General features: G+C 36.3%; 1 protein-coding gene across 2 annotated transcripts in view; it reads right to left on the minus strand.

Moving 5' to 3' along the window:
- AMMECR1 (Alport syndrome, mental retardation, midface hypoplasia and elliptocytosis chromosomal region gene 1) overlaps window positions 1-12,616 on the minus strand; it is a 113,467-nt gene that overhangs the window by 46,879 nt on the left and 53,972 nt on the right. For both annotated transcript variants that reach the window (XM_003799741.3, XM_023519072.1), the window contains one exon: window positions 10,784-10,894. In XM_003799741.3, the coding sequence (XP_003799789.1) occupies window positions 10,784-10,894 (111 nt within the window). The remainder of the gene's footprint in view (window positions 1-10,783; window positions 10,895-12,616) is intronic.

Consider the following 12,616-nt stretch of genomic DNA (forward strand, 5'->3'; position numbering starts at 1 on the left):
AAAAAAAAAAAAAAAAAAAAAAAAGGACTAGAATCCAGATATGGCTAACTCTAAGCTTATGCTCTTTGTACAACCTCACAATGCCTCTGTACTAAGATGCAATAATAAGAAAAAAAGTAAAATTAAAGAGCAAATATTGCTATTATAGAAATGACTACCTCATTATAACATTCTATTTTTGTGACTATTTGAAGGGCTTCATGATAAAATGAACTTTAAAAGGAAGTGTAGTATCAGTTAAAACACTCAAAAAGTACATTCAATCTGAACTCAATGAAAACTACTACAGGAACTCATCCAAAAAAAGATCATGTGATTTCAAATTTAGGTAAAGTACTATGACAAAGATTTATACATTATAAATCACTATTTGTAAATGTTGATTTAAAATAAGACTTTTATTTATTTAGCTAGTATTTCCTGAGTGCCTACTATGTACCAGGCATGGTTCTAGGCCTTGGGGAATATTATAGCAGCCCCTGCCCTTATGAACTTGCATTCTCAGTAGGAGAAACTCCCAAATATACAAGTCAATTGGCAATATGCCAGGGGTGATAAGCCCTATGGAAAAAATGAAGGCGGGTAAGGGGCAAGGGTGGGAAGACCAGACGTCAGACATCAAATGTGGGCTTTGCTATTTACATAGGGTATTACTGACAAGGCACCATTTAAACAGAGACCTGAAGAGAGTGAGGGAGCCAAGCTACATGGATTATCTGGGAGAAGATTGTTCCAGGGAAAGAAAATGGCAGTGCAAAGGCCCTGGGGAGGGATCATACTTGGAGTATTCAAAGCAAAACAAGGAAGCCAGCATGGCTAAGATCAAGTGAGCAAAGGGAAGTGGGAAGACAGAAGCAGGAGATGAGGAAAGAGGCTGGGGCAAGCAGAGGATGGTGGGCACTGTAGAATATTAACTTTACTCTGAGTAAGGGACAGGTTTTGTGATAGCTTTGGCTTTTACTTTAGGCAAGAAAAGTAGACATAGGAGGGCTGAGATATAAGGATTAATGCTGAGGAGATGCTGTAAGGATTAATGCTAACTTTAGTTATGCCCAATGGGTGTGTTTGCACCTATTTTGGCTAATACAGTAAATGTGCTACTCTGACCACTAATAAAACTTATGAAGAAGAGGCAATAGAATGGGAGGGCATGCATTTTTAGACAATAGATACACACGTTAGTGAGCTGACACATGAGGCACAGGAAACATCTCAATACATAATAGATGGCAACTTTCAAATGTAGCCTTTAAAAAATCGTACTTTAAAAAAACAATTACGTTTTATAACATGTATTTACAAACCCGTGAATTTAACAGAGTCATCCTTTTACCACTGAAATACTTGAGTTACTTCAACTGAAAGCCAGTATTATCTGAGATGACTCCTAACCATTACTCTTTACCGCAGGTGGAAAGAAATCTCTTTTATCCATAGCATTTTTAGGCCTGCTGAAGTCCACCCTATCTTCTCTCTTCTACAGCCACACCAAAGAGATTTCTTTCCAATGCCACAGTGACTCTTTTTGGAGGGCTTTGGAAAAGAAATTAACATTTTAAAATATTCTCCTTTTTTTTTCTTTCAGATTCAAAGCAATGATTATTACAATGATTATTAACTATCATGAGGTAGCTAAGTTCTGGGTCCTCAAAATATGGCGTGTTTTATATGCTGAGATGATGCTAAAGTGTGGGTTTGATAGACAATCATCCACATGCTCTGTCAGAGCCGCACTGTAATCAGCTGCCTGGGGTCTACAGTGCAGAAAAACAAAGCAAACTGGTCCGAGTGGGAATTGAACCCATGACCTCATTAGCAGTGTAAGTCTAACCAGCAGTGTACAGTAGTTGACTGCTCTTCCTACGCAGCACAGCTCCACTCATTTTAAAGACTGAGGACACTTCTCCAGACCTAACTAGGGGGCAACAGAAGGTCATCTTAGAAGAAGAGCTTTAAGGTTAAAAGAAGCCTGCAAAACTTAAAAGCGATTCCCTTCCCTGCCATCTTCAGTGACATGGCTACAGTTGGAAGGTTTTAAATCAGCTTCGTTGAAAATACGAAGCAGTCCTGACGGTAGCAACAGGAAGTTGAGTTCTGGGTAATAATCCCTTTACTTAAGTTTCGGAAGAATTTATTTTATGGCCTTTTCTAACTTTCTCTTTCACCACGGGGAATGATACAGAGAATTGGCATTTCAATGTAGGAATAGAACACACAGAGGGTTAAAAATGGGGACAATGATATGCTAATCTAATTTGAATGATGAGCCTATCATAACGTAGCTAAGGTCTGGGTGCACAAGAGATAGCGTATCTCACTGTGTTTAGGCACAGGGTAATTTTGTGAGCTGAAGTTAAAGAGCAAAATTAATGAAATGAATGTGGTGAACATGAGAACAATTGTTAATCTGTACTTTATGAATCTAAGTGGATGTTTTTCACTTTTAGATTTTAAACATACTGAAAAGTGTACTGCACATTTAATATTAATAATTAGAGCTTGTCTCTCAATAGAATGCTTTCAATACAGTCATGCATTGCTTATCAACGGAGCTACATTCTGACAAATGCATTATGAGGTGATTTGTCATTATGCGAACATCATAGAGTGTTTACACACAAACCTAGATGGTATAGCCTGCTACACATTTAGGCTATGTGGTATGGCCAGTTGCTCTTAGGCTTTTAAAACCTCTGCAGCATGTTACTTTACTGAATGACTATAGGCAACTATAACATAATAATTAAGTGTGTATGTAAACAGAAATGGTTCACCAAAAATACCATATTATAATCTTACAGGACCACCATCATATATGTGGCCCATCATTGACCAAAATATCATTAGGCAGTACAGGACTGTACTGTTTTCCATCTTTTAAAATTCCTAGCACCTATGAAATTCTTATTCCAGGCCAGGTGTAGTAAGTCATGCCTATAATCCTAGCACTCTGGGAGGCTGGGGTCAGAGGATTGCTTGAGCTCAGGAGTTTGAGATCAGCCTGAGCAAGAGCGAGACCCTGTCTCTACTTTAAAAAGTAGAAAAACTAGCCAGATGTGGTGGCGCACTCCTGTCTTATCAGCTACTTGGGAGGCTGAGGCAAGAGGATGAATCTCTTAAGCCCAAGAGTTTGAGATTGCAGTGAGCTATGATGACACCACGACACTCTACCCCCAAGGTGACAGAGTGAGACTCATCTCCAAAAAAATAAAAATAAAATAAAATAAATACAAATGAAATTCTTATTCCAATACAAATATAGGAAAAACATCATTTTTCCTCATCTATTTTGTTATAAAGGTAATAGATGTATCTTATTTCTTTTGTCAATAAGCAGCAGATCAGATAATGTAGTTCTTTATCGAACATTTGCTCTTTAAAAAATGAGAGAGACATATAAAAATCTAGAAGTTGTTTCTAAGAAAAATATGTTTGTGATACAAGACCAAGGGCTAATACTACATGTTTAGCCTTTAAAAATCACCAATTGTTATCAATTATGAAAAGGGAATTTTTCCCAAGGACTACTACTTTGGATATCCATATCTGAGGGAGTTTAAATTTTGAGGGAAAGGCAAAGATCAAAGAAAAGGGCTTCGTTTCTTTTGCCTTTTAAGGATATCTTAAAAAGTATTTTCACTCCAGGCACAGTAGTTCACTCCTATAATCCCAGCACTTTCAGAGGCCAAGGCAGGAAGATCACTTGAGCCCAGGAGTTTGAGACCAGCCTGAGCAACACAGTCAGATTCTGTCTCTTAAAAAACATTAAAAATTAGCCAGGTATGGTGGAGATGAGAGGATCATTGAGTCCAGGAGTTCAAGGTTGCAGTGAGCTATGATTATTGCATAATCACTGTACTCCAGCCTACGTGAAGAGTGAGACTGTCTCAAAAACAAAAAAAGGTATTTTCTAATGGTCATAAAATCATAACTAAAAATTTAATATTTGATTATTGCACCAAAACTTCAACATTCAATTACTTTAAAGTACTCAAATTCTTAGCAACACTGTCCCCTGAAAAGTGGCAAAAACACATTAGTGCATGATTTCCTATGACAAAAAAAAAAGAAAAATCATCACATTGAGCTTTTATCTGTATAACAATCTTATTCTTCCAGAACACTAAGATAACAAGTCATATTGTTCATTCAAGTGCTAATGACTCAAATACTTTAAACACTTGTTTAAGTGGACTTAAATATATATTATGTAAATATTCAGACAAAAGAAATGTATTCCCAATGCCCATGTTATAATTTTAGGCCACATCTAATACAATAATTTCATACAACATTTGTGTTCTAACTTAGCTTTAGCATTTCAGTCTTTTCATCTGAAAAACAACGACTATCTCCGGCAGTCATTCTCAAGAAAGGAGGTAAATATCACTTTACTGAACTAAAACAAAACATGAATTCACTTGAACAGGATAGGAGGAAAGCAGAAGCTGAGCTATTAACTTTTCATTTTCTTCATTTGCCAAGCATCAGGGCTACAACCCAACTTAGTTCTACTAATGGTTGGTGGTCTCTGTGTCTGTGTGCTGTTGTGTGCGCCCACACTTTGAAAAGTACTCTTTTACAGAGGCTTTTTTTTCTCCATAACAAGTTCATTTTCCCTTTTAAAACCTGTGTTACAAACTTCTCAAAATATCCAGCCCGTTCTATGTGGTTATTCTGACATTAACGATGTATGCACGTCTCTGTAATCTTGACTTTTGCCCATGTAGGATAAAATCCAACCAGAAAGTGGCATAGTGTTTTGCTTTTTCACAAAGTGAACTAGAGATGAACCAATAAATTGCTTTAAATAAATTTCAGCCTTAGGTACAGATATAAAATAGCTGTCCCTCCAGTATCATCTCTTCTGCCTCTTCGGGAAAAGTCACCTTCTACTTAGGACTATAAATATTTATACAATGCCTTATCTCTCTTAATATAAATGCCTGAGGCAAAAATTAGACCAGCTATGGAGAATGAACCATTTCAACCTGATTAAAAGGTGGGGGGGAATCGCAGCCTTCTACAAGCAGAGAGGTAAAGCAAAGATGTGGGAATAGGGCTAATTTTTTGTGGTTCACCTTTTCTATGTTGAACTTAAGAACCAAGAACCCTGATACAAGAAGAGCCCATTTTCGGCTTCTCTCACACCTCTATTACAGATGGCCTTTTCTGCTTTTTTGCCCAAAGGCATTGTGCCTGTGGCTCTTAATCAAAGCAGCAGAGGGATTCCAACTGGAAACTCGGAAGATCGGAAAGATGTGATAAGTAATTAGAATTTGATATACTCACTGCCCGTAATTTCTGTGATAGTGGTAGGTTCTATATGAATTCAGACGATTCACTAGCATTCGGGAGCTGTAATTACCCATACTGGAAAGGGTTCTTGCTGTTTAGTCTCCCTTTCCACATGCTGCTAGGCATATTTGGGCCACAGCTTTGCCCATTAGCAAAACCAAGGAGTGCATTAACCTAGCAGCTAAAATGAAGATTCCAGAGCTCTGCAGGTATTTTGCTCCACTTTCCTATGGTTAGTGTTGAGTAAAGAGCACAGGACAATCTAGGTTCCACAGTCTACCTTAAATTAAATGCTTATAAAACGTGACAAATATTTAATTTCTCATGTGGCAATTAATACACTGAAACTATCAACTTAGGTATACGTTTTAGAACCCAGGTCATTCTTCCCTTTTGGAAAAAGGCAACAAAATGCTGGTTGTAAATTAAACTAACTAGTTTTGCATTGTGGTTTTCATATAGCTAATGTATTTCTCCACAAAGCACACTTTAGCCAGGAGTCTTGCCACAAACACTTGCCAAAAATAGCCTGGCCTTATCATCTCCAGAATGAGCTTCCATGACAATAATGTACAGTCAGAAGTGACACATGTACAGCTTTTCTTTTCATAAGAAAAATCAATCTGGATGGTGCTACCATAAGGACTAACATCAAATGAGAGAGACAGAGAGAAAAAGAGAGAGAGAGAGAGAACACTTGATTAATGTGATTATTTACAATAAGCCCAGTAGAGTTACCTAAAATAATCAATAATAAGAATTATCACAAAATGGTTTACCACGATGGGGGGAAATATAATTATGCTGCTTACAATGCTTAGCGTGCCGGATCACACCACCAAAACATAAAATAAAATTCAGTTTACAGTGAATCTAGCCACCTAGACATAACCAATCTAGTTGAAAGTAATAAGGTAGGGCTGTTAGCTGTTTTCAGTATCTCAGAAAATCTAATGGAAAGAGAACATTTGTGACATGCAAAAAATAAATCTCTACCCCCCTACGTGCAGACATAACCCTATTCATTGACACAGAACAATACAAAACAAAACACATCACCTTTATGTGGTCACCCTGTTCCCTAGAAAGAACTAACCCCCTGCTGTCAACTTCTCAGAATTAAGCAATGCAACAAAAGTAACATAGTGCAGAATCAAGCTCCAGAGACTGCCAGCACCTGCATAATTACTTCAGTGCCAAGAGGTCTAAGTACAACAAAATAAACCAGAAAAAAAAAGAAAGACCGTCTTTTAGATAGGAGGATAGACCAGATACCTGTTTACTAAATAACAGCACATTTATTAATCACTTATATATTCTAAAAACAAACACTGCCAAGTTGAATTTAAAGAAACAGATCTATACTTTGCTGGACAATTTGAGCTAAAATTTTAAGAGATATTTTTGAACGGAGATGTTTATATTCATCCATATTAGTTATAATTCTCTTCTCTAGAAAAGTATGTCTTAGAAAATATACTTTTTGGCTGAGCGCAGTGGCTCATGCCTGTAATCCTAGCACTCTGGGAGGCTGAGGCAGGTGGATAGCTTGAGCTCATGGGTTTGAGACCACCCTGAGCAAAAAGCGAGACCCCCATCTCTACTAAAAATAGAAAAACTGAAGCAAGAGGATCACTGGAGCCCAAGATTTAGAGGTTGCTGTGAGCTATGATGTCACAGCATCTACCCAGGGCGACAGCTTGAGACTCTGTCTTTAAAAAAATAAAAAAGATGGAAGCCACCCACCCAAGTATCCACTGATGGATGAATAGATAAACAAAATGTGGTGTGTGTTTATGTACACACACTCATGCATGCATGCACCCACACAATGGAATGTTACTTAGACTTTTAAAAAATCAGGTTTTGATATATTATCCTTGAAAGCATGCTAAACGAAATAAGCTAGTCATATAGTGATGAATAGTGCATGATTCTACTGAGATGATGGACCTAGATTAGTCAAATTCATAAAGATGGAAAATAGAATTTATTGGCAGGAGTTGAGGGAGAAGGAAGGGAGTTACTGTTTAATGGGTACAGACTTTCAGTTGAGGAAGTTAAAAAAGTTTTGGAGATGGATAGTGGTCCTGGTTGTACAGCAACACAAATGTGCTTAAGGCCGTAGAACTATACACTTAAAAATGGTTAAAATGGTAAATTTTGTTTTATGTATATTTTACCACAATAAAGAAAAGGTATAGCTGAGTAACATTCTGAAAATTGAACACTCCATCTAATCACAGATGAAGACAGTGAATAATCGGATATTTTAGTTTCTTGAAATAGACACCTACACTTGGAGAGTCTTTAATTTCACTGCTTATTTTTTGTTTTGCTTTCTCCCTCCTAAGTTCGTTTGATTCCATTTATTTATTTTGTGAGTTATATAGGTTTTAAGACGGGAAAACCAGACTCTAAGAACCACCAATTGTTATGTTCAACAAACATAACAAGTCTAGTCAAGTATAGCCAAGAACACAATTTCATATCATCAGTAATATACTTTTATAATAAGAATTATCCTTTTATACAACATTAATCCAAGTTAATTTTCAGGTCAGTACAACGCTTATCATTTCTACATGTTAGGTTATATGATTATTATTGGTTCTTTTTTTGAGACAGAGCCTTAAGCTGTCCCCCTGGGTAGAGTGCTGTGGCATCACAGCTCACAGCAACCTCCAACTCCTGGGCTTAAGTGAGTCTCCTGCCTCTGCCTCCCAAGTAGCTGGGACCACAGGTACCTGCCACAACGCCCAGCTATTTTTTGGTTGCAACCGTCATTGTTGTTGGCGGGCCCAGGCTGGATTTGACCCTGCCACCTTAGGCGTATGTGGCTGGATCCTTAGCCACTTGAGCCACAGGCGCCGAGTCTATGATTATTATTATTAATAGCTACCATTTATTAAGAATTTACTACCTGTCTGATATAGCTGAGGAACTCTATATCCATAGTACTCACAACGACTTTTAGGTATTGATATCCGCATTTTAAAGATGAGGAAACCGAGATTTAGAGCATATAAATAATTTACTCACTTGTACATCTAGTAAGTGGTAGAACCAGAATTCAAACCCAGACCACATGACTGTCCATGCTCTTAACTGCTACATTTAAGATAAGATAAAATAAAATTTTCTGATAATTTGTTTTGCAGCTTTGTCATGAAAATAATGATCCTAAATGCAAAAGATACTATAAATATTACAAATGACAGATCAGTAATTCTTCAAAAATTCTAGTTAGGACTTAACATTAGAATTTTGGAACATTATTTAAAATCTCAGAAAACTCGTAGAATTTTCTGTTTTTGTTAAAAAAAAGTTGCTACCATAGTTGTTACTACTTAAGATTTCTAAAGCATATGATCTTTAATAATGGGATTTCTGTTATAGTTTCACTGAAAAGCACAAAGGGTTTCTATATTACCAACTCTTACTACTCAAATAGAAAATAATATTCTGTTTTGTAAATAGACATTGGTTTTTGAAAATGTCTTCCTTAGAACCCTAATGACACAAGACACGGGGGTGGGAGGATATAAGGGTTCTGTAGGCAAATATGTGGAAGCCTGGAAAATGCTACATTCTTCTTTCTTAGAGATTCATAACACTATTAACAAGAAAAGTTCTGAGAAGTCCTGTGGTGAGCAGAGCTGTTTACATTTTTAAATAGTGTTTCCCAAACTTATTTGGCCACAAAATTCTTTCTTTCAGGTAATGCCAAGGAACCAGCAGGCCTCATAACAACTTATTTTGGAAAATGTACAATAAATTGCCATTGACTATTTATTAAGCATGTAATTTCTTTATTAATACTATTGTACATTTAAGGGGTACAAGTGCAGTTCTGTTACATGGATATATTATGTATTGGTACAGTCTGGTATTTTTTGTGTAACCGTCACCCAATTAGTATACGTAGTACCTATTATATCATTTCTCATCCCCAAACCCCTGCCACCCTCCTGCCCTTTTGAGTCTCAAATGTCTATTATTCTACTCTCTATATCCATGTGTACAAACTACCTCCCACTTACAAGTGAGAACATGCAGTATTTGACTTTCTTAAACATATAACTTCAAATGCATCTGTCTCAAAAAGGTAGTCAGTGGTAGAATTTGCTGAAGTCAAAAAATGCACCCATTGTATTTCCTGTCAGGAAAAAAAAATCTCCCATGCCTAGACTGGCATTTATACTATATTTAACACATTGCAGTTATTTCCAGAATATGTGTTTTGACCCCTTTACAGCCTGTATGTTATTTAATCAAGTCCAAACACCCAGTTTCTACTACCTGTGAAAAGCTAAAAATAAATGTGATCCTCCGAGCCATTGCTTTTCTTTCTGGCCTTCGCTGTAAGCTGAGAAAACCCTGCAGCTGTGAGCTGGTACACACCTTTAAATATGAGAATACTAAATTCAGTTACTGTATTTTATGAACTGGTGCTATGAGCCCGCATTTATGCAATTCTGCAGTAAAATAATGAATGCTCTACAACGTTAATCCTGAAGCAAAGTAGTGATTGATTATTACTTCGTCCCCTTAACATCCTCTAACAAACACCTCTATTAAATGCATAGAACAAAACACTGTGATTACTACTTTACCTACGGAAATTGAGCAACTTGCCCGAATACCAAAAGTCAGCAGGGACCAATTTTTTGTTGGACAGATACTGTGAATATTACAACTATAGAAACTGTATCAGATAATCACCCTAAAATATGAACAAAAACAGGAAATTCCTTTACTAATAGCTTATTATTTAAGGAATTTTCTTCTTTTGAAATAATTTTGAAACACAATTTGCTAGAAATCTAAACTTCAACCAAAAAAATGAGATGGCATGCAAGATAGCTTTTTGTGAGTTCAGAAATTAAGAACAAAGTATTAACAACTGTAATGGGGCATTCATTACTTTATCCTTGTGTTAGATGAAACCAAATAAGCAAGTTACACAATTAATTCTGGGTGAAGTGTGAATGTGAACGATTATGCTGCTAGGCTATTGCATCAATTTCTTCCTAGGTTTTCCCTTCAATTTCAAAAGTACATAAGAGTGTAATAAAATGTGTAGGATGACAGAGATATCAACTATTTTTTAAAAGCTTAATAGGGAGGAAACAATGACTATTACTATGGAAATAATATATTTTGGTAACCCATGGACTTTTGGCCACTGATTTTCAAGTTATACCAAATATGCTGGCCACTGGGAAGAAAAAAAATCACTTCACAACGTCTATGGCAGAATACATGTAATCACAGTATTTTGTATTACAATAATATATATCAATAACATGGTACCAGAGATAAAGTAAATGGTTAAAGAGAAGGAAAAACCTGACATGAAAGGAATCAAGAATGTTGACAATTCAGTAAAAGAAAAGGAGGTAAAGTATCAGGTTCAAGTTCCGTCAGTTGTTTTTTTTTTTTTTTAAATGTAAAAGCAGAGGTAACAAAAATTGGTCTTCACCTGGTAAGTGTGTACTCCCTGAGTCCTGAATGCAAATTCATGGCAGAAAAAGTACCTATGCATCCACGCAATCTTTTGTCTCGACCAATCTTCCATGTTACAAACAGTGGGCTGTAATGGAAGATAAAAATAGTGTAAATCAGTCAATTCAATTCAAGCAAATATTTATTGAGTACTGACTATATTGTAGGTTAGGTGCCTGAAGTACAAAGACCAAAAGACAGGCCCTCAAGAGTCTCCGAGGTTAGCCCAGTAGGACTGTGCTTAGCAAAAATTGTATTACATTGTTATTTACTGTGTCCTATATGTTAGGCACCGCATACATGTTCTATAAATAGTTTACAAACAAACTATTTAAATTAATCCTTATCAACAACTCTAGGAGGCTGATCCTAACATTCCTATTTACAAGATGAGGTAGTCCCACAGTCAATACATAATGAAGTAGGTACTTGAACCTGGGCAATCTTGACTATAGAGTTTAAACCTCATTACTAATGTGTAAACCTAATTTAGAAAATTAGGGGAAAATCAACAATGTCAATAATACTTCCTGAAAACAGAGGGGCTATGTACTGTGAAAGGTGCTACAAGAGACGGAAGGATGCCTAAAACACAGTCATTGTTCTCTAGGAGCCAGTACAAAGAGGCAGGCATGTTCACAGCTAACTGATACAAGGCAAAAGGAAATAAGTACTATAGCCCATGTCCACAATGCCATTAATTGAGCTACTGTGACAGAAGAAAATTGCATCAGGCTTGATAATCTTTAGCTTGGCCTAGAAAAACAAGTAGGGTTCAGAGAGGTGAAGGGCAACAGCAAATACTAACAAAATAATATTCTGAAACCAGAAAATTATTTTAATTCTTATATAAAAGCATTACCTATAAATACATCTCTCAAGCATCAATGAGCAAAGTATCAATTATAATTAAGTGTAATCAAGACTAATGTGGTTTTAAATGAAGTTTAATGCAGTAGAAATTTGGATTCTGCAACAAACCACTGACAGCCTCAATTAATGGTTAAGTCTGAAAAACAATTATGTTCTAATTAGAAGCAACCTTGTATGTCAGTTTTGTGAAATAAAATAATTTACTAATTTTAGGACATTTTGTAAAAAGATAAATACCCTACCGCTGGGAATGGTCTGTGTTAATTTGAATATTCACAGTAATTCTGAGATATTTCTGCTTTCTGAAAATTTAAATTATAGGGGGACATTCCATATGCCACTCTTCTGCTCATACTCAGATGAGTTGAAGAACAGCCTTTCTTTAAAATACTTTCTAGTGAGTCATCAGCAGATGGATGAAAAGATATCCCATTCAAGCACTTTAATCACCCACCTCAAACATTTAAATGATGCCAAGTTCTGACAGCCATAACAACACATAGGCTCCCAAATAAATAATGTATACAAACCAGGGGGCAAAACTAACAGTAGCTTCTTCTAAGAGCCAAATGCCCAGTGACATTTCAAAAGATGATTAAAGTATGAGGTTCGGTTACTGTCAACATTAGCATTCAAGTAAGGGATGACCTACAGTAAAGGTACTAAAATAAAAAGGAAATGGTAAAGGCCGGGTCTTCTGTTTGCTATATGCTATGTCCTAAACATAACTTGAGACAAGATTCTAATGCTCCATTTGGAAATTTTCCTCTAATTCAGTGGTTCTCAAGCTTCTTAATGCCTCCTAATGCCGCGACCCTTTAATACAGCTCCTCATGTTGTGGTGACCCCCAACCGTAAAATTATTTTTGTTGCTACTTCATAACTGTAATTTTGCTACTGTTATGAAGCATAATGTAAATATCTGAGAGGCAGGATG

The sequence above is a fragment of the Otolemur garnettii genome, unplaced genomic scaffold (assembly GCF_000181295.1).
Source record: "Otolemur garnettii isolate 467f Iridium unplaced genomic scaffold, OtoGar3 scaffold00155, whole genome shotgun sequence".
Lineage (NCBI taxonomy): Eukaryota > Metazoa > Chordata > Mammalia > Primates > Galagidae > Otolemur > Otolemur garnettii.